General features: G+C 39.8%; 2 protein-coding genes across 5 annotated transcripts in view; both read left to right on the forward strand.

Moving 5' to 3' along the window:
* The window catches only part of LOC146454356 (protein scribble homolog), a 51,873-nt gene extending 43,966 nt beyond the window's left edge, over positions 1–7,907 (forward strand). For both annotated transcript variants that reach the window (XM_085095578.1, XM_085095577.1), the window contains exons 34-36: positions 2,075–2,131; positions 5,556–5,609; positions 7,364–7,907. In XM_085095578.1, the coding sequence (XP_084951704.1) occupies positions 2,075–2,131; positions 5,556–5,609; positions 7,364–7,765 (513 nt within the window). In that variant the 3' untranslated portion in view covers positions 7,766–7,907. The remainder of the gene's footprint in view (positions 1–2,074; positions 2,132–5,555; positions 5,610–7,363) is intronic.
* A 3,207-nt stretch (positions 7,908–11,114) lies between these two features.
* Positions 11,115–25,752, forward strand: part of LOC146454357 (uncharacterized) — a 28,906-nt gene continuing 14,268 nt past the window's right edge. The window contains exons 1-9 of one of the 3 annotated variants that reach the window (XM_085095477.1): positions 11,115–11,223; positions 17,307–17,349; positions 17,475–17,549; positions 18,965–19,335; positions 21,205–21,369; positions 21,871–21,984; positions 22,906–23,031; positions 24,136–24,232; positions 25,490–25,708. In XM_085095477.1, the coding sequence (XP_084951603.1) occupies positions 17,489–17,549; positions 18,965–19,335; positions 21,205–21,369; positions 21,871–21,984; positions 22,906–23,031; positions 24,136–24,232; positions 25,490–25,708 (1,153 nt within the window). In that variant the 5' untranslated portion in view covers positions 11,115–11,223; positions 17,307–17,349; positions 17,475–17,488. Of the gene's footprint in view, positions 11,224–17,238; positions 17,350–17,474; positions 17,550–18,964; positions 19,336–21,204; positions 21,370–21,870; positions 21,985–22,905; positions 23,032–24,135; positions 24,233–25,489; positions 25,709–25,752 lie in introns of those variants that run through there. The other 2 variants (XM_085095476.1, XM_085095478.1) reach the window with 2 other exon arrangements.

Here is a 25,752-nt window from a genome sequence, read left to right on the forward strand (position 1 = left end):
ATAAGGATGTTGTTCTGCTGTTTTTTCTTTCTTTTTTCTTTACTTTTCCATTAATTTGAAAGCGCCACGTGGAGCTGACAACTTCGTTAAGTCTCCCGCAGCTTAGTGGTGAGCATCCGAACTAGTAATCGGAAGGTCTTAGGTGCGACTCCTGATAGGAGCACTCGGATTTAATTTTTCCAAGTATGTCTGTTTCAGTGACTGGAAAACACACCTATAATGAATTCGAATAGTTTTCTCCAAATTTTCTGACAACGCATTGTCGAGCTGTCTTATAGGTGCCCAAATTTATAGATAGTTATCCTCTCTCGTTATTAAAACTAGCTCAAACAGCATGTATTAAGGTTATTGTATTGGTTTAGTAAAATAATTTGAATAATTTTAAGTTTACTGCCGTGTTCTGAGGAGTGAATTCAGAATTTGCTGCGCAAAGATGACAGCGTTTGAAAAAATTGTTTTTTTGCATGTCAAAAGTTACGACCCAGAAAATGAACAGTTTGAGGCAAGGAACGTTGGATTATTTTCAGTGGAGTTTAATTAATTAAACACGAGTTTTATGAAACGATTGAAACATCAAAGTAAACATGTCTGTCCCTAACTGGAAGTCGGAATTGAGTTCGTTTCAAAGGAATATTAACATTTCCCTGTTAATTCTACGGTTAGAAACTGTGTACGCGTGTTTTAAAATTGTCGTTTTTTTTTCTTTAGAGATACTCATAACCCCTTTTTCTTAAATGTGTTAATTTTTCTCTAGACAAGGCGTTAAGCCTTGAACTTTTTAAGCTTTATGTGCCTCTAGGCTCATTTCATCCCTGTGGAACTGTTTTTTATGTTGCAGTAGGTGGTACAAATTTTCGAGTTTGGACGAAATTCTGTTATGATCATTCAGATACTTTACGATGGTGAGGTTCATTTCTCATTATTTCTCATGTGGGCATTTCAGAAATGGTCCCGAGTTTTACTCCAACTGTTTGAAAGTACGTTAGAATCCACGACTTGAACGGATATTTTCAGTGACTCATGGGGTAGCTTTTTCTAGACTTCTCTGCGATGTAGAATTTCCGTTCGATTTCCCATCCCAACGTAATGTTTCAAGTGTTTGCTCGTAGTGGAGAGCTGTATCCGGCATAGACTTGTTTGTTTTGGGTAATTTACCACTCAAGTTTTGTACGTGCATTGTGGAGTTATTTTTAAATGGAGGATTAACTTGTTTATCACAACTTCTATTCCTTTTTAAAAAAAAGGTCAACATAAATTTTAAGGTTAATACCTTGAACGTGCTGTTTAGCGAGAATATTCTGCGAAATGCAAATTCACGCCCGAAATTGTCTAAACTAGCCAAAATCTTTCGAAGTCTTTCACTAACCGAGAGCTTTGAACTTACGCTTCTTAACGTTTTGCACTATTTTTGGTGCATGTGTTGCTTTCAAAGGTTCAAGTGGGTTTTTAGTAAGAAAAAAATAGGTTCCTGGGTGTTTCTGCAGACAAAACAATGACGTGTGTCCTTTGTCAGGCAGGTCTTTTGTTTTCGTAGGAGGACAATTGAGCACTCAAGACGTATGTTAGCGGGGTGCTCCGAGGTTTAACCGCAAAATTACCACCTTAAATCGAATTGGCTTACCGTTTACCCAAGTTACACTCAACACCGAAGTTCTGCAATCAATCTTCTCGTCGTAAACCTTACCAAACATGGCAAAAGCGAATATCATGGTCATTCTACAGCAATACGTCAAGACCAAAATGGTACTGTTAATTGTTTTCGCCGCGAAATTTATACCGTTTCGTTTTCCGCGTGGTTTCAGTATTTACCCACGGTTTTTACTCGGAAGTCCTTTAGCCGTCTTCCTGTGTGTTTGCTAAGAATATTTTTTAAATGCCCTTCCCGTGTTGGCTGCGAGGGCAATGTTTTTCCGCTGGCGAATATTCTCGACTGTGCTAATTGCTGCCTTTGTACGGTGTGCGATTTTGTACTTCGTATAATTTTCGGGCCGGAAAATTGGTCTCTGGACGATTATTTCAACTCAAAACTCAGCTTACTTGTTTATGTTTGACCAATTTTTTTCTCTTCGTTTAGGAAGAAGAAGCTCGTAAAGAAACCGAACGGTGGGAAAAGGAAGAAAGAGATAGACAGGTGAATAATCAAGTGAATAATTATTTAAGCCATGAATTGTTTTAGTATGGTTCTTTGTGGATAAAATCGCAAAGCGTGACCGCACATGTGCAATTTGTTTATTGTGCTCCATAATGTGGTTCTAACTTTTGATCCGGTCCCAGTTGTTTAAAGAGCGGATAACTTTATCCTGCGGATAAGGCGCTATCCGTCGGATAAAATGTATTGGTTGGCGTACATTTTATGCGCTGGCCACTGGATAGCGTTATCCGCTCTTTGAACAACCTGGGTTGAAAAACTAAAATCAGGAGCTAATGTTCTGCAGCGAGTTTCGTGTAGTAGTTGATCGTTCTTGTGAAAGCTACTGAATAGTACCTTCCTGTGGTACTGTTTTTAAATTTAATTTTTATTTATTTTTTAATTTAATTTTATTTTTATGGATACAGCACAGGAGTAGTTTAGTCAATGATAAACGGGTTCAGCATTTGTTGAGCAACAAATGTTGAACACTGTGTTGTGTGATGTAGAGGCCATTCAACATGGTGAACTTTGTTGAACGTTTTCGAACACCCAATTTCGTCCAACAACGTTCAACGCATTCAGAACGGCAAAAGATAACATCGGGCAGTTGTGGTGCCCACTAGTCTAGACATCGTTTAACGTTAGTTGAACAACAAATTTTGAACAATGTTAAACTGTTTATCATTGGCTTTAAGTGAATAAAGTTCGAGTCTGTGGATTAAAGTCGTACGTGCGGTCGTGTAACCCTTTAGCCACTAATATCAAAGAGCAAATTCTCCTGTCTTGTCCCCATACTTTTCGTATACAAATACTGGGGAGACGTTTTTGAAATATCAAGAAAATTCCCCTTAAGTGATCTTATCCTTAATTCTCATGACCTCAGGGGTTGAATAAGCATTGATATTACAAGGAGAAATTTGATGCTGATCACTGTTAGGGCTTGAAGGGTTAGCTGAAAGCTAGCTACTGGCCAGCTCTTTTCTGTTGCCTGTTTATTGTGCTGTACATGGTGGTTCCCACTTTTGAGTCTGTAGATGAAATCCTAAAGTGTGACCATTCAAATGAAAGCTACTGAGCAGTACTTTCCTGTGGTGCTGTTTATTGTGCGGCACAAGGTGGTTCCCACTTTTGAATCTGTGGATGAAATCCTTAAATGTGACCATTCAAATGAAAGCTAATATTAAGCGCTAGTTTTGTGGAATTATTGTCAAATTGTACTTTGTACGGCCTTTAAGATCCTAGTTCGGTTGTTACGCCGTACAAAGTGGCTCTAACGCTTGATTCCATCTAAGTGTGGCTATTTAGATGAAAGCTGATAAACATTGCCTTACAGTACAGTGGTGCAGTTGTCTTTCAGTATGAAATTTTTCGTTTGTTTTCAGTGGTGAACTTGGCCACTATACGGACAAAAAAGGTTAATCAGTTTTGCGTCAAGGCGGTTAATTTCGCAATCCGGTTAGATCTCAGACAGGGGGGTTCTGGTCGAGCAAACATGAGGCTTCAGTAATTACTATAAAAAACATTGCGCGTCACTACGGCACATCACAGTGAACTTCCCTTCATGTGCGCTTGACTAAACACTGATGAAACAGAGGTTTGTTGATCAAAAGCGCAGTGATTTCATGGCTCCACACGCAGTTTTTACCATCTGTTTGGTTGGCTGTAGATTTAAAGGCCTTCACGAGGTAACCTAGAATTATTAGAGAGCTTTTGACTACTGTTAGTTCGCCTATAGAATGTCGCATTTGCGCGCTGCTTTTGTCGAACGCCGAAGTATAATTTCTTAGAAACTTCGCTTACGAAAACTTGAAACAGTTCACAAACTATTTATACCACAAGGTACTGTTCTTAGTTTTATATTTGAATGGAATGGAAACTTAAAAAATTCACTTATGCCCAAATTTTCGTGAATTAAGTTCTGATTCAGCCTATGCGTTAAGAGTTGGTTTTCAACGCCGTTCGTCACTAAAGAGTGGGGTCGTGTCGAAGTTCACACTGTTTTGATTTCGTGCTGTCGAAGTTGCGTTCCTTTGTTTTTGGCGCGAACAGTTTCAGAAATGTCTCGATCGTATGGAAAGCCCTGGTGAAAACTGTTTGTTTGTTTTAGGCTCAAAGAATTAGACATTCTTCGTTTGTTTGCTTTCAAGTTGGGTCTGAACTAATACGTAGATAATTGTTGGAGTGATTTGATTTGAAATTTCTCAGCTAGGGAGCTGAGAAATGTTGCAACAATTTTTGTTCCGTAAACGGCTGCTGGCTTTCTTACAATTGTCGTAGGAAATTGCAGTGCTAGAAGAGTTGAAGTGCTTTTTCGAGTCGTGAAATCGACTAGTGACTTCACGCACGATTTACTTTTTTTAAACCTCAATGTTTTGTTTTGTAACAATAGTTGGACCTAACATGTACTACAGAATGCACGGTACCACAAAAAATCATTGCTCAAAAGCTTTCGTTTGAATGTCCACACGTCAGGAGTTGATCCACGGACTCAAGAGTGACAACTGAACGATATTGATCGACCCAATGTTTGACGTAATGCTTTAACGTGGGGTTAACTTGCTGAGAGCACTTTCATCAAGTTGCGACCATCGAATATAATTTGCAACAGCTTAAATTGCTGTTTTAGTTTTTAGACGTTAAATTTTGCACAAGAAGAATGTACGCAAGAGAAGACGTTTTTTGTTGTTGAAATAATCCTCACTTCCAGAGAAAACTAAAGTTGAGGCGAATACTTAATTGAGCGAAGTGACTTGTCATTGTTTAGAATTATTCTGTACTTGTGTTTAATGTTTTGCGCTCTCGATTGAATAACTTTAAGATGCCTTCTTGCGTTTACACTTATACCTAATTTTCGGGTTATTGATAAACAATCTGTTATTGTTGTTAAAATGTAAGGTGAACCCCTTGTTCGATAGCGGCTTAAGAAACAACAGTTTCAGTAACTCGCTCTTAGAGGCTTGATATGGGTGGTCTTTAAGGAAACCGCTTATAATATATTGCGAATGTTGGTTTTAACAAGAGTTGACAACAATCGCTCTGTTGAAGGGCTAACGCTCAAAACGTCAGCACTCGAATCTCTTTACGGTGAACAATTTACCTTTATTTATCAACTGTGTTGATAAATAAACATTCTACTCAGAGCTACACCTACTCTGGTGAACATAATTTATCAGTTTATGTCGTAAAGTAGTTGTTTGTGATATGGGTTTGGACTTAAGGTAATTTCTTTGATTACAAAAAGCACAGATGACACTTGATTGCCGCGTCATGTATAACGCCAGTATTTAATAGTCGCTTTTAACCCTAAAATACCGATACATCAGCGTTGTAATGAGTATAACGTCACTTTTCGCGGGAGATGGGGATATTGCGACTTACAACAAGGTCATTAATGATCTCTAAGTCTACAACTTTTGTTTTGTAGGAGGCCCTTCGCAAACGACTCGAAGATTCTAAAGGAGTCTCAGAAGACAAACAGGTAGGCATTGCTTGTTGATTCACTTACTGAAGGAACCTAACGTAAACATCCTGATGGCTTAGAAACGCGTGGGAAACGGGGAGAGGAAACACTTCTTTCATGGGAAAATTGGCCGTCATTTTACGAGCACTAGCTTTGTGTGGGAGAGGAAGACACCCACAGTGAGCTTGAATTGGGGTTGATGGTGAAAACTTCTTTTTCACGTTGACATTGATAATTTATAGGATACGTTAGGTTGTTTTTTCTTCAACGTGTGTCTAACCACGTCTTGGGAAACGAACGTGTTCCTGAATAGTTTATAGCCCTCAGGCAACGGCTCTTCATTTAATGTCAACAAGGGAGTTAACAATATAGGTCAAGTTTGTTTTTTTATCCTCTGTGTTGTGTACTTTTACCGCCATCAAGTACGTGAGTCGACCGCAGAACGGCCCAGTAGACATACCAAAACAATTTGAAAATTAATTGTGTAAAATGAAGGCGAACTCAGCAGTACCAAAGGAAAGTATTGGTCAACACCTTTCATTTGAATAGTCACACTTTAGGATCACACACAGACTCAAAAATGAGAACCACCTTGTACAGTATAATAAACAGTACCACAGGAAAGTACTGCTCAGTAGCTTTCATTTGAATGTTCACACTTTAGGATTTTATCAACATACTCAAAAGTTAGAACCACCTTGTACAGCATAATAGACAGTACCACAGGAAAGTACTGCTCAGTAGCTTTCATTTCATGCACAGTTTCATGCACGGTAGAAAAATAAAATTGAATACAGATTGGAGAAGGAAGTGAACTATGAACCACTTGATTCATCTTTCGTTTCCATTGTCTCAAGCCAGTGAAGCAAGGCATTGCCCTTTGTGTTTTGTTAACCATAGCGCTCTTTTCCCACGGTAAATTTTCTCTCGTGCGTTTATTTACAAACACTAAAGTAATCAGATATACCGCAAAAAGGAAAGTGTCTTCCTCTAGAGATCTTGACAATAGCATGCACGCAGAAATATACTCAAGTTTAACAACTGAACAAAAGGCTGAAATTTTTATTGCTAAACATTGAAAAGCAAACAGAACCAGCTAAAAGTACTGCAGAGTGCCCGTCAATTAAATGGTTACACTTCAGGATTTCATCCACAAACTCAAAAGAAAAGTAAGAACGACCTTGTACAGCATAATAAACAGAACCACAGGAAAGTACAGCACTATACTTTTCTTTCGAATGTTTACACTTTACAATTCATCCACAGGCCCTAAAGTCTGCGCTACCTTGCACAGCATAATAAACAGCACCACAAGAAAGTACTTCTAAGTATTCGAATGGGCACAGTGTAGGCGTTTATCGTAATTAAAAAGTTAGGAATTCTTCTTCTGGGTTATAAACCAAATCATGGGAAAGTACTGCTCAGTAGCTTTCATATAAATGGTCACACTTTAGGACACGTTGTGAGCGTTAACCTGGGTGATGAGATTCAATTTGATTACGTTTGTTGATAAAAATTATGAAGTGTGACCATTAAATAAAAGCTTTCGAGGAAAACACTACGTCACAAGGTGGTTGAAACTTTTGAGTATGAACTTCGAAAATTCGAACGAAAAGTTGTTTAGCAGTACTTTGCTGTGATGCTCTTAATACTCTGAAAAAGGTTGTTTTAATTCTGAGTCTTCGGGTGACATTATTTAATAATTAAAGTTTAAGAAAATTGTTATTGCCCCCAAATATTTATCTTCCTATTCTTTGTTTTCCTTTTTCTAGAATCTAAACAGAGCGGTTACAGGGTCGGAGCATGCGCAGAGAGTCTCCGAGGAAGCTGACAAGATTCCAGCGGACAAAACACGTCTCTCAAGTAGCGATTCCTCCAAAGATTCAACGCCACAATCACCAAAACGAGCCCTAACAGCGGCTGAAAAACGCGCCCTCGAGGCAGAGAAACGTGCGGCTATGAGACAGCAGCGCATGCGTGAACTCGAAGAAGACGCCTTGAAGGCGCAGGTCGTTATTGCGCAAGTCAAGGCAATGTCTGCCTCATCACTGGAGACCCTCGCTATTAATTCCCCGGATGCAGACCGGAAGTCAAGCGCCTCGGACATTGATTTCCACGACGGAAGTCCTGGTGGCCCGCGGAGGTCCAGCGGTTCGTCGACAAAGTCCACGTAACGTGTTGAATTCGAATAGAGAATTATCGGTTGAGTGACAGATGAAAAGGAGCGAGTGGAATAATACTCGCAAATATGAACATTTTATCTTGACTTTTATGTGGTTTTTCTGTTCATATGTGTTGATAGTCTTAACATAATGTATAGCATTGTTTTTAAATCGTCAAATTTTAATCTAAGTATTTTTAATTAACTCTCTTTTCAAATTGAAAGGGAGCTGTTGTAAAGTTTTTAAGATTTGCTTTTATTCTTTCCAGCCGAAGAGGTAACCTGTAAAACATCCTGTTTTTCTTTGCCTGTTGTGTCACGCGGTAGCGTGACAAAGTGACGTGACACAGTAACGTAACGTAACGTTAAGGGGAAAAACTGGCTGTTGTCACAGGTTTAACAGAGAAGCAACCTAAATAAATCGATGCTGGATTTTAAGAGGATTTTAGTTTTTGAGGTTTTTAAATTGGATTAGTGGGATTCATAAAATTTTCTATCTTCTCTGTGAATCATAAACTAACAGTTTTAAGAAAAAGGGAGAGGAACGTATTCGCTGAGTATTTCCCATGCAGCGAAATGTAATGGTTTAATTTTAACTCATAAAATACCTTACGTACATTTTTAATTTATCTCTTTGTTGCACTTATGAAATCAAGTGCGTTTTTGACAATCCGAGATAGTTTTTCTATTTAACTGATTCGTATTACTTTTTTATTACTATTACTTTAAGTCTTTAAAAGGGGCACTGTCGTCTTTATTATGCTTCGGAAAGCCCAAAAATGTGAATAAATAATGGAAAGCCATAAAACAAGGATGTGATGTTATAGGCTGACAAATAACAGAAACACTTTAAGGATTGAAGAGCGCTAAGGACTGCGAGGATGGAGTCGATGAAAATGTGGACAGACGTAGAGACGTTCGGTTCACCTTTTCAGGAGTGCGAGAAATTTTGCAGCAATTCTCGTTGCAAGGGGAAGAAATCACTTGATGCCAATTGAAATGCAAAGAAGTTTGTTCCTTGAATTGAGGAACTAATTCCTCACTTAGTGGCAATTGAGCTAATATCCGATGCCAGTGTCTCTTAAAATGCTGAGCGCATTTTTATTTTGGTGGGGTTGGGGGAAAACTTGGCTTATTTTATCGATTTTCCTTTCTCGGATGTTACGTTAGCAAAGGTTGAACAGCATTTGGAAACTAAACGCTGAAAACCTCGATACTTTGATGATTTTCGATGTGATTGGCAAATAAGTGTTATTTATTTCGTACCAAAGCTCGTTCGTCAGAAGTAGGCGTAGTCCCAATGCAGTGCCTGATTGGATTTGGTCACGCAGTGTCATGGTGTCGCGCTTCTCTTCAACGTGTCGCGTGACACTGGGGCAGTGGCTGTACATAACCATTTGGAGGACAGTAAAATCCCTCCGTTAAAATCATTCTTTAAAACTGTGATTTCAAACCTTATTTTTCTGTTAAATTCGTGTAGATATTCAATATTTTTTCTTCTTTGTTGTGTACAAAAATTGCTGAAAGCCCTGATGGAAATTTTAATTCTCCCAACTGTTAACTGACAATAGTCCCTAGTTGGGAGAAATTAATCCTTTATCAATAATATTTACCTGATCTTTGAAACTATTAATATTTTGTGGAGAAATAAAATTTTGATCATAATTAGGGCTTAAGAGGGTCAGCGCGCCAAGAATGAAGGCAAACTTGATGTAACGAGTCAGAATGTGTCCTACGGAGATGTAACTTTTACTCTGTCCCTTGTATGTTGTAATTCTAATCTGTTTTATCACTTCTAAATCGATATTATTAAGACTAGATGAATATGCAGTCTGTAAAATGGCGCTTCTAGAGTTTTATAAATATACAGACCATTTAACACTGATATTTGTTGTGTCAACCTTTTTTTTCTTCCTTTGAACTGAATTTCCCTTCCGTCTCTTCACCTCTACGAATATTTTAAGAACGTAAAAATGACCAGCTCCCAGTTGTCTTGATAGCTCGGTTGGTAGAGCACTGCACCGGTATCACAGAGGGCATTTGTTCGAATCCCATTCAAGCCTGAATTATGTTTAGACTTCCCTTCAAAACTGCTTAATTGGCATACAAAACTGCGATGGTCTTATTTATTAAGCGAAGGAAATGTTAGGGCAGAAATTGGCGTCAATGCGAGGAGAACGCTAACTTGAAATCACGTGAGCTTTCATTGTCCCTTGCTTCATAAAGCAGACACTTGAGCCGTCTAACTGAGATTCATCGTCTGTCAAGTTTTGATCTTTTAACAATTATAACCCCTAGTGGTTATGACACTCTAGAATCTCCGACCCCCTTACGGTGCCAGGTTTCAGGTCTCGAAGTACACGCCTCATTGTGCGTCAATCAATTCGAACCTTCAGCATTAACCCCCCCCCCCCCTCCCCGGGGCAGTTAACTGTGTACTTTGCCCGGGGAGTAGGGAACTTGAACTTGATCAGTTCAGTCGCGAAACAACTTATTTATTGGTTTGCCACACTGAAATATAAAGTACATTGCATCGGATTAAATGTTAAAAAGTCGCGAGGAAACCTAATAGAAACATTACGGTGGAGCCAAGAAGCTTTCAACAGCATTAGGCTTTCTCATACAATTCGGTTGGGGGACTAGATGTAAACCATGATAAAGATGGGCGTGTTTAGTTCGATGCTTTCGTAATAACGTACTTTTTCAGGGAAATTTTAGAGCTAGAACTGAAAGCTGAATGATACTGTCAAATTCGGCGGTACGGGACAAACAGTCGTTGAAATGGCCTACCCGAGGCATTCGCTAGCAGGGGCTATTTTCATGGAGGGAGGAGGATCATAGCACTGGGAAAATCCTAAAGGGCAGATCATCCTAGCGCCATATGTTTTCTGTTTTCAGTTTACATGCAAAAAGTTGTACTTGGCCCTAGCGCTAGGATCTTCCAAGAGACAGGAACTTCCCAGCTGAGAGATAGGAAGATCCTAGCACCATGTAAACGTCTTTCGCTCGGAAGATCCTAGTACTAGGGACAAAAAGAACAAACATGGCGGCAGCCGGGCATTCAGCTGCTCAAGGCCGATAGTTATTCTTCTTTTCCTTCTCCACTTGGTAACCACTTCGGCCGAAATTTCTGCATGTAAAGCAAACGAAAAGTGTTTCCGCCTTCTCGGGTCTTCCTAGTACAAGGATCTCCCCCCCCCCCCCCCCACCCCCATGTAAACAGCCCCTAAGGTTCCTATTCGGCCACTGCTTGAAACAGGAAAACTCCGATGTACATACTTTAGCGTTCCAGCGTGCAAGCACATGCGCTGGAACGTTACAAATTATCATAATTACATTCACAGCTTCTGAAGGTACACGATGTCGAATAACATTATTGACTCGTATCACCATCGAAGACGGCACAAAAGCAATTTTGTGTCCTAGTTTTCGTCACGGATGTAGAATTTCAGGACACGATGCACGAAGGAGGTAAAGTTAGTGTGCTCTGTTGTGATGAGACAGAAGCGAAAATCGCAAAAAAACAATTTCTAAAAGAAGATCGAGCGTTTCAAATTCCAGTCTTCACATTTGTACTCCTTTGGAAGCCAATAACTTTCATAGAGAATGGAAATTGCAAAATTTGCTTCTCTCACATCACAAAAGAGGTTATGATTTACCGCTAGATAGTGCAATCATTTAACTTAATTAGGACCCTTTTCAAGCTGACTGACTTGGATAAAAAAAAACTGCATTTCGATAACTTCAACTTTAGTAGCTTCAAACATCACGGTAATGATCGATTCGCCAGCAAAACGACAATCATGACCTGTTTAACTCCATCATCTGCCAACATCCCTACAAAATTTTCAGCGCAATTGACTTCAGAAATTCAGAGACGTGGGGGTTTAGGAGTAAACAATTATCGCAGATATTTGGTTTATGAATTAATTCATGGCGAGGGACCTGTGCCAACTTAGACATCACTGAATATGCCATTTCCGAGTTGCTTCGAACCTAATTATGAAAGCGAGGTTTTGTGCATAGTTTTTATTGTCAAATAAGTCTTCATTCTTATACGTACAAAACTAATTTTCACATCAAAAAAGATTTGCACTTAGCCTTGCTTTCATATTGAGGTTCAAAGCACGCAACTCGGAAATGGCCTAGACCCCACCCCAGAAACAATGGGGGCATTTGTAAGAATGAGGGATTATGGGATGGTTTGGGTAGACGAAAGGTAATTGCGCCTATGAAAATAGTAACTGCATTTCTCACAGTTAGTTGTGTAGGAAACACTCTTTTAGGTGACAACTATTTAACAAGAGCTACGCCAACTGGGGAAAGTGCCAAAAAATGCACTTATTCGGCGTCGTCGCGGTGTTTATTCGTCTACCCGTCTTTCATTTCATTTTCATTTTTTCATTTTATCAGCTTTATTAGACACATCAGAATAAATACAAAGTTCAAAACAGAAATACAAGAAACAAATTGAGTGGTCCAAATTAAGGGCATCGCGCACAACGGAACAACGAGACCTGTGCGAGGCGCAACCCCTTATCTTCTCACAGTTTGTGAGGTGTTGAATTGCCCATCCTACGTGATAAAGAATTGTTCAAAATCTCATAAAAATACATTATTCGACGCCAGTTAAAGAGAGTCAAGCGAGTGGGTAGTTTCATTATTCAAAATTTCCCTCAGTGAGATACCAGCAATTTATTATAAGTGACAATATCCACTAGAAGGAGAACTGATTACAGTCGAACCGGTATTAAGCGGCACCGTATCAAGCGCTCAGCTTCTATTAAGCGGTCAGTTGTCAAAGTTCCGAAAATTACTTCCCTTAATTACTGTAATTTTGACCTCTATTAAGCGGTCACCTCTATTAAGCGGTCGCGGTCACCCTTTACTAGGTCCCAACGAGCTGTTTCTGTTGTCTTGACCTGTTTAAAATGGTCACTTTATAAACGGAAACCATTCCATAGAAACAAATAGCGTGCCAGGCAATTGAACTTTTAACAACCTACGATGACTGTAGGATCTGTCTGCTTCCATACATCTCCGTGTCATGCCATTTTATCACTGCAGATTCTTAACCAAGTAAGTGATTTTGTGAGCGGTTTTGTGCATATTAAACTTTACACTAAGTTATCAAATGTTATATAAAACGGTCGGTTTTTATATCTAAGGTTAATATTTGTTAAGCTTAATATAGGTTCGACTGTATCTATATAAAGGCTTTGTTAGTCCAACGCTCAGTTTCCATCAGCATTTTTTAGTTCTGTCTTAAAAATGCGCTTCGCAGTATGTTTATGACAGCATGTCGAACGTGCCTCATCTTCCAGCAGTAGATAAGAGGATTGAGAGATGAATTCAGAAGCGACAACGTAAAAGTGTAACGGCTTATAACGTGATTCAGTCGTCCAGGCGTTACAGCAATAATCCATAAAATACAAAGGTGTGGCAAGTAACAAGCCAAAGACAGAAGATATAAGTAAGCTGTCGCAACGGCAGATTTTCTTACCCTGCCAACATTTGCCATTATTTCATTTTGCGCAACGCCATGCACCTGTAGATCCTGGAGTTGACGTTCGTGCCGTCGCGCGGCCGCAAATATCTTGTAATTTAGGACTGCTGCTGGGATTAAACAGGCAACATCAACAACGGCGAAAATTACATAGATGACTTTTAGTGGTCGGAGCCATAACCTTAGGAGAGAAAGAGATGCGCTGGACACCCATATTATGATGATCACAGTACGGACACGCTTGCGAGTCACAAGTTCTCGGTATCGCAAATGAAGATGAATTGCCAAGAATCTGTCCACGCTAAGGATTATTACACCAAAGAACGAAGCAAAGGAGAGAAAATTTGCGGTGACGAGGAAAGCGTTGTATGTGTCGTTGTAAGTTTGACCGACGTCTTCCTTGTTATCTTGTAGCTTCTTGGCAGAAATTGTAATGTACAATGGATGCACCACTAAGCCAACACCAAGATCAGAAACTGATAGGCTCAGGAGTAATGTTTTCAAAGGTAAAGATGAAGTCCTTCTTACCGCGTGGATTGTAACAGTGTTCAACATAATGGCAGTATAGCACATGAAAGAGTTGAAGACGCAATTTGTGATGTAGAAGGAATGAAATCCTTCACCTCCTGCCATTGAAAACTTCCAGTAGGTTAAATATGCTTTTTAAGGTAAGAAAATATGCATTTAAAGTACTAAGCACTCACGATGCTCGCACACAAAACCTTCTGGTCATGTTTCGGTGAAGTTAGCGATGCGTCTTTATGACTGTCAGAGCATAAAATGAACAGATGTTTTTAAATAGTAGGGTTTTGTCATGGAAAATTTGTTCGCTGTGATATTTAGATATAATCTCTAAAAGTAATGATTGCAGATCAGGCTGCAAACAGCTTTAAGGTCGTCAAAATAGCGAAAAGAGCTTCTATCAAACGTCGCCTCTCAACATATAGAACATAAAAGTGAGTCTAACAAGCTAGCAACTGAAAAGTAAGCTTTAGTACGTCGATCACCTGTTTCTTACAGCGACAGTTAAATTGATCATGACTCAAGCTTTGTTTTATATTACTAGATGACATCTGACAAATCGCCTATCCATAAAATACAATTGATAACTAAATTATTTGGAGGTCTCTACGTCAGTTGTCAACTGAAAGTGCGCATAACAAATTTGTTCTTTAATTGTCAATCGACGTCATTGCACGACTTGCTGGCTTCTTCTTCTTTTGGTAGGGTGAAAAATTGGAATTCGTGACCGAAAAATAAAAATAAATAACAACGAAATTTTTAAAGGCATCTGTTCACTGTCTCCGTTACGTTTCTTTTAGGGGGGGGGGGGGGTCGAACATTTTCCCCTATAACTCAAAAACCGCTTGGGCGTTTTTTTTCCAAATTTAGGAAACGAAAATTTAAATTATAATCAATTCAAAAATTCTAGTGAAAAGTGGATCGGAAATACTTTTTTTTTGACTTTTCCAACTGCTAATGGTCCCTGTTAGCTGAGAAGAGTAACACTACTCTTAGGTCCAGTTCGTAAAACGGAAAATATAGGAAGGAAGCCGTGTGAGTTCTCTTCAGTTAGAGTGCACAACGTCAGGATCGACAAAGAGACGCAAGATGCTTTAAAATTACTTTCCATTCATCAGCATTCGTTTGTCTAAAAGATTATTCGAGTCTCTTAGTAAATTTTGCTCTCTCATTATCTTTCGACTTGCCGTTTTCCATGGATACAAGTTATTTTGAACCAGACAAAAGCCAAAAGCAAGCATGGTAAAATTATCGGTCCATTTTGTGGTGCAATTTTTAAAGGCAGTGGATCATTTGTTTGGCAGATTGGGATAAAACAAGGATACCAACCGATTGGTCAACCTCGTTCCCAGGGTCCCTCCTCTTTCCGAAACGAGGTTGACGGCTGGTTTCACTGGAATATCTGTACCCTCCTCAGAAATTCGAATTAAATTTGTGGGTGAAGAAAAAGTAGCGCTTCTATAGAAAACTGAGGTCACCTCAAACTTTCGCATTGTTAGAAAACTCATTCAGTTTTCAGAGAGGCAAACACGTCGCTGAAAGTGCGAAATTGAAAAAAGACAACTTCGAACATTTGGAAAGCCAACAACCGCTGCTCGTAAATTCAGAGAATAAGATTTCGTTTCCCTAAAATATTGGGCAATAAAGTTTAAGGTGGCTGACACAGTTTTCCATCATTTTCCAGCACTAAAGCTGCCGTTACACGTTGAAACTTTTAACTGAAAGTTGGGTGCTACGGCGAACGAGACTAGTTTCACGAAGTGGTGTTACACAGTGAAACTCTTGTTTTTTCACCACTGCGACCGTTGCGAGCCGTTGCAGAAGTAGAAAACCGTTCTACTTTTCGTGAAACTTGTCTCGCAACGGAAGTTCGAAAAAGTTTCATGAAACTGACCATGTTACACGGTGCAACGTCTGCTAAAACTTATTTTGCCGCGCCGTTGCACTTAAGTTTCAGCTAAAAGTTTCAACGTGTAACGGCAGCTTAATACTTTGACGCATCAATACGTACTACCACTTCTTATTAGTTGATACAACAACGATGGCATCAAACAAATGCCTTAACATTGGCGAACAAGTCATAGCCGTTTTCTCGACATAACAGGTTACCATAGCAACAGTACAACCTGTTAAAACTCCCCTAATTTATCTTTAAGTGGTTGAAACTGAAAAAAACGAGCTCATTGAGCCCTTCAAGTAATTTTCACCAGGGGCGTGCCACTTGTATAATGATGTCACAAAAGCGCGATCAAAGGTCTTGGACAGAAGAAAATGGATCTAGCTAACGCCGCAATTCCTCCGAGGTTTGCGTGGTGTACTTGCCCACAAAATGCGGCCACCTTCATCTGCCATCCGCTCCTAGAAAAGAAAGAAAGAAAACATTATAGGGGAATGAAACTGTCGACCAAGACTTCAGTGTTAAGAAATTGCCGTCCATTTGCTTACGACATCAACATAACACTTTTTGCCAAGTAAAATAAACCAGGGCTGAGTTGGTCGAATCATGGTTAGTGCTAACCATTGGTTAAGAGGTATGAAAACCAATAGGTTGTTTTGGTATTTAACCCGGGTTAGCGCTAGCCATGCTTCGAGCAACTGGGCCCAGACTTACAACTTCGCTGAAATTTACAGTGGGCGTTCTCGTCAATGATAGAGAAATTTAGAATCACGTTTACGGTAAACGACAAACGTGAGATTCGCGTTTGTATTTCCTTGGAAAAATGGGTACATAGATCAGAATAATACAAAAAAATTCTGGCCTTTGATACTACCGCAAACTACTGAGTTTTACTGACAAACTGAAAACTGACAGCGAGCGGCAAATGTAGGATAAACCTCTCACTTCTCTCAATTCTTAATCTCTCTAAAGCTAGCGACAAACCTGGCGATTTTATACGCCGATCGCAGCGAATTTGATCGCCAGCGAAAATAACAAGCGATTTTTGCCACCGATTGATGTGGACACACCTGGCGATTTTTTTTTTTGCCGATCGAGGTGATGTGGCACTTCAACCTTGTTCCCGGGATCCATCGAGGGGCGTTTTGAAAAGTCATCGCCTAACCTGATTGGTTGACTTTACTGGCGATTCGCAGCAGTGAGCGTAGAAATTCGCAGGAACGAGCACACTTGGCGAATGCCGGCGAATTTAATCGCCGATATCTGACATGCCAGATATCGGCGATTTTATACGCCGATCGCGGCGATCGACGAAAATCGCAATCCCTGCACCGGGAACACCTGGCGATTTTCGTCGATCGCGGCGATTCGCCAGGTGTGTCGCCGGCTTAATAATAATTTTGCTCTCAAAAGCTTGTGAAAACAGCGCACTCGCGTTTGCACGCAAGCTACATGTAAATAAGTTTGAGCGCACGAGCAGTGCAACGCACGTGCAGTGCAAGGCACGTGCAATGGTGCTAAGGTGTGAGGACTTTTGGAAGCAACTAGTCATTGGTTCGACGTTGTTTTCTTCGCCTTGATTTATACACAAAGTTTACATCTTGAATTTTATCACTCTTTTGTCTTCAGCGCCTATGTTCAAGAACTCTAGAGTTTAACGACTGTCGCTGAGGTTTGTTCAAACAGCCCTTTTTATAGTTTTTCTCTTTTTCCAATTTTCAATTTCAGCTTTCTCCGTGTGCTGCAATTCAATTTTACACGAGAGTTTCAGTGTTAAAAATATCATTTCGTCTCCAGATAATTCTCGGAAAATGCACAACTCCTCATTCTTGCTTTCCCTGTTTCTGGCGGTCTTCGCTCCTCTCGTCTTTGGTAAGTAAACTTTTTTTTATTAGATGACAAATTTAAGCATGTTTTAATGGAGGTTTTTATACTAGAGGACGCATTATCCGTCTGGACGAACTTGGGAAAATATTTGTTGTTCGTCTGGCTATTTGTCTCTTAGTATAAAGACGGGCACAAGACGCATTATGCGTCATGACGAATTATCTTCCGTTGTGCGCCTTGAACGACGCTCAACGGAAGATAATTCGTCCGAGACGCATAATGCGTCGTTATGCGTCTCTAGCATTAAGACGGATACAAGACGCATTATGCGTCTCGAACGACGCACAACGGAAGATAGTTCAAAGGTTAGGGTGCAGTTTGGAAAAACAACCAATTTGTCCAGTTGAAATATGCAGTTTAACTTTCTAGGGATTTTATTTATAGCTTGAATGAGTGTTAGGTTTTTCTCGGCAAAAATACACTGCGCCATTTAAATCGCGAGAGAAAATAATCACACACCTCAAAGCAATAGTCATGAACTGACTCATTTGTCGAGCGTTGCTTAAGGAAGACGGGCAGTCCTTGAGCAAATGATTCGAGATATCTGCACCTTGTGAAAACACTGCCGCTGTTTCGTTTGAATTGAAGGCTTTCGTGTACCAAACAAGACAAAGACAGTTACAGAGATGTAAAAATTTCCGTGGTTTCTTCGAAATCTGACGTTCGTATAAATGCGAATTTGCTGAGAGGCACCCTGGAAGTTTGACAGTAGACTTAAAAGGCCCGCAACAGTCTTTCTGACATTTGAGTGGATATTTTCAAATTAAAATTTCGCATAAAAGGCCAGCTTCAATTTTCGTTACACTAAACCAGCTTTTCAGGCAATAATCAAATTTTCTTTTTGTTTTCTTTCCAAGCAACAGCTGTTACCATAGCAACGGTAACGCAAAACCCTTCGTTTTAAATAACGTCAATTATCTCGAAATCTAGTCAGACACTTACTAAACTTTTAGGATTTGAAGTTCTCAATTTAGACAACTTGTGGACGAAATTAGAAAAAAAAAATCTTTCGTTGCGTTTTAAGTAAATAAAATATTTTTTGTTTAAATGTTTAGTGAAGAACAAAATCTGATCGCTTAAGTTTTGACTGATATTGGAATTTTTTTCCCATTCTTAGTTCTTAGCTTGTACAGTTGTTATACCATGAGATACCATGAATTGTTGTTCATTTTTAGTTTCTAATTTTTAGTATATAGTTGGCCGTGGATTACCTGTAAACTAGTTGATTAAGCTAAGCGTAAATCCCACGTTAAATAAAGTATCATATAGTATCGTATTGTATCGCTAAATATTAAAATTAAATACACGTATGAGCAAGGGTCCCGAGCGACCTAAAGTTATTTGTCCCCCTGGTGACATAAAATGATGTACTTATGTAACTTTTTGTTTACTATTTGTAGGAGGTTCTTTCCAGTTTGGACGTAAATCTTTTGCCGTCGATGACAAGGTATTAAAGTGCAAAAATTTTACCTTCCCTACGCCGTTCAACAATCTTTTCTCCAACGATGACGATGATGTTCACGTTCATATAACGATTCACAACGAGTCTCCTCAAAACAATGTTTACGAGGCCGCGGTGGGTTGGGTCGAGGATGTACGTACAACCGGTTTTACCGGTTGTGTTGTTGCATCAGGAGCGGGAGTCAGTTCGCGGAAGCTAAGCGCTGATTGGATGGCATTTCAAGGGACGCCTTCAGGCTCACAGACTGGGAGACTGCAAGTTCCTTTGTTTACCACAGGAAGCCAATGTGTGGACACCTCCTTTGGGACGGTAATAAGTTATACCTTTTATTTGTAGGGGAATCTCAGTGCTTAGGTTACCTCAGCCCTAGTACTCGCATGTTCCTTCTTATTTTCGTTGTTGTAAGGGAGTTGTTGTGTTTATAAGGTAGCGAGGCCAGGGTTACCCTGCATGCAAGAGTTGCAATGGGCCAATTTGTACCTCAGACGAATTTTCGTCTGGATGAAAATTCGGTGTTAAGACGAATTATTGGGAAAAATTCGTCTATGGCTGATTCATTTGTTAGCAATTCTTGGAGACGTGCTGGCAGACGAATGAATGGAAGACGAATTTTGCACTATAAATAAATCGTCTAAATACCGTATTTATGGCAAATTATCCGTCTCAATTGAATAAATCGCCTCAGACGGATAACTCGTCTCTGCTATAAATCTAGAGACGGATTATCCGTCTCTTGTATGAATTGAGCCAATAGCAAGCAGGACAAGTTTTACTAGTTGTAAACACTTCAGTTCGGAATAACCCTCTAACAGAGACAAGTTCTCGCTTGCGCTGGTTTCCAAAGTCAGAATGTGAACTTCGATTCGGCAAAAATGGGTAAATCTTGACGTTCACTACAGTAAATCAAAATTAAATTCACCTCTCTCAAAAATACGACTTTCTTTGAATAACAGCGTATTTTGGCGAAATTTTGGTTTCAATGGTTGTTGCAAAAGACCATGGTAACAGATGTTTTTTCATTTGACCTTAAAAGTCGTCGAAACTTGCTTTAAATTCTGTGTACAAATGATTCTTGATTTGGTAATTGAAATGAAACGTTCTGAAGGTCAATGTATCACTGATATATAACAATAATAATAATAATAATAATAATAATAATAATAATAATCTTTATTGAGATGACTTTTTCATATAAATATGGTTTTCAAAAAGGATCTAAAAGAAATACACATTTTGCAAAGACATTAAAAATCTAAAATATGTTAAAACTATTAAAATTTACAAGATATCAACTGAAATTCATTTAAATTACAAAGTTAAAAAGATTACGTTTAAAAATATTCGGAATCATGGATCGACTGATTGCCTGGCTAAGGGAGTCAAAATCCTTGATGGTATGAAATTCATTTAAATTACAAATTTAAAAGATTACGTTTAAAAATTTTCAGATTTACGGATGGTCTGATTGCCTGGCTAAGCGAGTTAAAATCCTTGATGGCATGAAATGCAGTCCGTTGTTTGCCCCAATTCCTCTTGACACTTGGAAGTCTGAGATTCAGCTTAGTTCTGGTATTATAATCATGTTTGTTCTTGCGGTCTTATAAAGTTCATATCATGCTCAACGAGTCTATTTAAACACTTATACAGTATAACATGAACTTAAGCGATCAAATTGGTTTTTGGCTCTAAAATTACTTTCCATTTCTTGAACACTTACTGGCTTCGTGCCCCGGAGGACACTTGATGCCATTCGAAATATGGCTGCTTGGAATTCTTTCAAACTTTCACGAGTGTTTCCATTACCGCTTAACCCTTTAAGCCATAACACTGATCCGCATCAAATTTCTTCTTGTAATATTAATAAGTCTGTCAATGCTTATTAAATCCCTGAGGTCATGAGAATTATATGATCACCCAACGTGCATTTTCTTGATATTTTAATAACTTCCCCCAGAACCTTTATAAGAAATGTATGGGGACAAGAAAGGAGAATTTGTCCTTTGAAATTAGGTTGAAGGGTTAACAGGCTTAAGGGATCCCACCCAGTCAAAATTTGCCCCAGTGAGCCAGTGGGCGCGTTATAAAAGAGGGCTTTCGAGGGACGACAGGCCTTCGTTGTTGACAGGCAACAGTGAAGATGTGCCGTATATCAAAACAACGTGAATTTTTTATCTGTAGGAATTTGGTAGCAGTCCTGTTGTTCATATTACCGCTGTACACAAGACTCGACATAACAAGCATGACGCAACTAGTGTATGGGTGGAAGATATCACGACCAAAAAGTTTAAGGCATGCTTCAGGGAGATCAAGAACTTTGATGGTATCCATAGAAACATATTCGTGGTAAGGTTTAAAAAAACGTTTTAATGTGTTTAGTAAGATCTGTTGTCAAATACCACACAGCTGAATCTTTCCCAGCCAATCAACATTTCATCAACGTAATAAGTACTTTTATTATTTAAAACATTGTACTAACTGCCCAAATATGGTCATGGTTCACTGAATATCTGTCGTCCCTACACAACAGATATCCTGCAATATACGTAAATTCGTGTTTCGGGGAGACAAAGAGCAAAATTAAAGATCGTCTCCAAGTTTTCTGTTGTGCTTTTTTATCAATATTTTGAATAATAAAACAATTGTCTCGCTCAATCTTGAGGAATATTCCCTGATTTTAGCCTACGGCCTCGTCGGCTAAGTATCAAGCGATATTCCGCGCGATTTCGCAACACGCAATAACACGCACTGAGATTTGGATGAATAGATGTCTTATAACAAGTAGATAGCATTTCTACAACACTGAATTCTATTAAGGTAGTTTTTGCTGCTTTTTTGTATGCTTAGGACTGGGTTGCTATGACAACAACTCCTTCAAACTGGAAGGCACCAGTAAGCAACTCACTGACCATGCCCAACACGGGCTCACCTCCTGCCAAATTCAATTACGGCTTCTGTCAGGTTAGTAACATAGACATAATGTATTTTTTTTTCAACAAAGAAGACATTTATCACAAAGTCCAAGATGATGTTAGTGTTTTTTTTAAACGCAAAGTCGAGGGAACAAATGAATGTTGTGGCGCTAGCATTGAGGACACAAATGATGGATCCGAAAATTAACTCTGCAGTGCTAGGGTGCACCCATGAATTTCCCACTGAACGTTAGCCCAAGTAAGGAAATGGGAGATCGCACGAGGCAAAGAGAAAACAAGCCGATCAAATTCGGAGGTCTTGGTTCGATTTCCGCCGAGGTCGGAGATTTTTTCTTTGCCTCGTGCAATCTCCCATTTCCTCACTAAACCCTTACTAGGCCTAACGCTCAGTGGGTACACTGCAGAGATAATTCTGTGGTTGAAATGAAAGTCGTTGGAAGTCAGAAGGCTCATCACGGTCGCTACATATTCTGCTATTAATTTTATTTTAAATCGTGACATTGTCCTCGGCTGTATTTGAATTGACAGACTGTGAAAATCGAGTTCCTTGATTAATTCATCTTGTTCCACCTTGGAGAACAATTTATTACTGAAAGTTATGAGAGTAATAGTTGGATGCTATGTTCCCCAACACAACCCCTGTGTATCTGATATGTGGCGTTTTTCTTGTATGCTAATTTCCAACGTTCACAAAAGCAAAATTGTTATGACACACGCTTTTCCAGGAATGTTTTTAAAGCCGTTCAAAAAACTCGCAGCACGTGTTTTATCGGGCCTAAAACCCGATAAAACACTCCTGCTCGGTTTTTAAACATTACGTAAACAATCTACAAACTGACAAGTTTAGCCTGTCAGTCCAGTAACAATGGAAGGCGCCCTAGTTTATCGTCTGCGCATGCAACTCATGCTATCCTTGAATTTGTTCGTTGATCTGACTTTTCCTTTCAAGAACGTCTCATTTGCTGACCGTTTCTATGAGCCGCCATGTGTCATCACAACAGCGTCTCATCAGTATGAACCTCTGAAGCCACATTCAATTCCACCATCCGAGAATGCTATCACAGAATGGACTGAGGTAGGCATTGACTGCCTGTTTTCTAGAACCAACTCAGTATCGCGGAGAGGGGAGGGGTGGGGGAGTAGTCCTCCACATTTTGGTGGGGGTGTGCGGCCCAGTTTATTCGCTGTTTCTCCGGAGGCTTTCTCAGCAATCAGTGACATGATTTAAAAATACTATGATAATATTTTTTAGCTCCTTCTTAAAACTATGACGTGAGGGATGTTGTCACTTTTCTTGGTTAACACTCGTTTGCATATATCAAACTGACTTTGGACACCTTATGAGGTTTACACAATCTCGTATTACTTATCGTCACAGTACTGATGTACGCGGGAACAGAACCCCATTTAATAGGCAGAGAACTGAGTGAATAGAGCTCCAACTAGGCAAAGAACATCATTTGGGGGCTTAGCACCGACCTACAGTATTAGAGTTAAGCACTGATTCGAAAACAGTTAGCTTTCGTTTATTGTGATGGGTAACTCTATAAATTACATTCAAAAACTCATTAATAATTTATAAGCCCATTGATCTATCAAATGGTCAATAATACATCAGGTGCAGTGACTTTATATCGACAAACCTCCTCCGCATTAATATGTGGTGTTTTCCTCGTATGCTAACTTCCAACGTTCACAAAAGCATAATTGTTATGAACTCTATTGACACACGCTCTCTTCCAGGAATATGGTGGCCTCGTGGTTTTAAACCCGATAACAAACTCCCGCTCGTTTTTTAAATATTACATAAAAATTAAATAACTTAGCAGTTAATATATCCTCGTTGTTGTTAGTGGTTATGAATAGAAGAAATGAAGCAAGCGACTCAGGTTCGAGGCTTACACTATTTTGTTTTTTCCCTTGTTTTCCTCTTAGGTTTGAGATACGTTTCACTTCATGTAATTTAAAGTTAATGTTTAAGGTCATTTTGAGAGATAGAAACAAGAGTTAATCCGTTTGTTTTAGGCCATTGTCTAAATTTTTTCCATACCCGTTGCAAACCCGTTGATACCATATCGATACAAGTGATTTTCCCTACCTATGGCAATTTTTATGGACCACATTTTTTCCCGTTATTTGGACAGGGTTTGTAATTGTTTATGTTTTTGTTGTTTTCCAGGCGGTAAGCGTAACCGGATTTTCTGTATGTGTAAAAGACATCCAAGCCTTGGAGGCTATACACCCGCCTGTCACCATCCAGTTCATCGCTTTAGGACGTGAGTAAAATTAATTTATCAATGTAAAGGACAAGCGGTCGGGAGGCTGGGAACCATGGGGCTAGGGGACCAGGGGGTAGAGGATACGGGGGCAGGGGTAGAGGTTAGGGGCCAGAGGGTAGGGGGCAGGGGTAGGGATCCAGGGGGCAAGGGGGTGCGCGCTTCCTTCCCTTTGTTCATCAACGCTGCTCCGGCTTGGACAAAGCTACTTAGCATTTTTTTTTCAAGTTTTGGGATTGAACTGACGCAAACACTCAATCTCTATGAATTTTGAACTGAAGCAGACACTTTATCCCATTGCATGTTAGCCTGTTTGAAGAAGCTCGCTCACCTAAAGGAAATTTCTAAGGTTCCTGAATTTTTTAAATATTTGATATCCCGTAATTCGCCACAACTTACCACAGAACAAAATTATGAGTTGGGACTGGGTGAGGCCCTGTAATTTTAATTTTTTGCTTTCTTTTCCGTTCTTTTCTCTGCCAGTTTCCTTCGTGTTTTTCCTTTCAGTCGCCTTTGCTCACAATGTAAACGTTTACACATAAACTCGGCGACTGTGAATCAACAACAAACTTAACCCACATATGATGCCGAGTCCAGGAATCAAACCCGGCTACATTTGTGGGAGGCGAGTGCTGTCACCACTGCACCACCCCTGTTGCTATGATCACATTTTGAGAGACACTCAAAAATAAGAATAAGGCATGTCTACCCAAATTTTCAGTTTTGTTTATAGTTCTCCGTATAAGCGCCCCCCACCTACTTCTAGAAGACTTAGGCCCCGTTTATATGGAGAAAAGTTGTTCCGGGAAAGAGGGTCACCCTCGTAGCCGAGTCACCTTCAGCGAGCATTTATATGAGAAAAAAGTTGACCCCTTTGCCCGAGCCAACAGCGCTGGCGCATGTTCTGATTGTCTCGCCTTGACGAAGTTGACCCGGTTGAGCGAGCCAAAGTGTTTATATGGAGAAAAGTTGGCCCGGCTAGGAGGGTGACCCTACCATCGAAAAAGGGTGACCCGGCTAGGCGGGTCAACCTTCTAACCGAGCCAACTTTTTGTTTCTCACGTAAACGGTTCGCCAAGTTTTGTAAGGAAATGTAGGAAAAGTTCGCTCACCCAGGGTAGCTCGGGTGGGCGAGTGACCGTTCTACCCGGGACAACTTTTCTCCATATAAACGGGGCCTTAGAAAAGCTCAATCTTTAAGTTACTTCCCAACACGTTCGCGCACCAACTCGATTTTTTTAATTGTTTGCGTTACAGAGCTTCATCCTTGTGCCAGTATCAATTGTCCGCACTATGCTACTTGCAAAGCGAAGAGTGCTTCTGAACATGAGTGCGTTTGTGCCTTCAGTTGTCCGACGTTTGAAGATAACCTGTGTTCTGCTCAAGGTGTCACCTATTCGAACGAGTGCGAGTACAAAAAGGCCATCTGTCTGAGTAAAAAGCACGTTGGAATTTCTCACCCAGGAAGCTGTAAACGTAAGTAAGACCTGTGGGTGATTTGTATCGCCGCCATGTTGGTG

Source organism: Pavona decussata, unplaced genomic scaffold (genome assembly GCF_977016875.1).
Source record: "Pavona decussata unplaced genomic scaffold, jaPavDecu1.1 SCAFFOLD_302, whole genome shotgun sequence".
In the NCBI taxonomy this organism is placed as follows: Eukaryota; Metazoa; Cnidaria; class Anthozoa; order Scleractinia; family Agariciidae; genus Pavona; species Pavona decussata.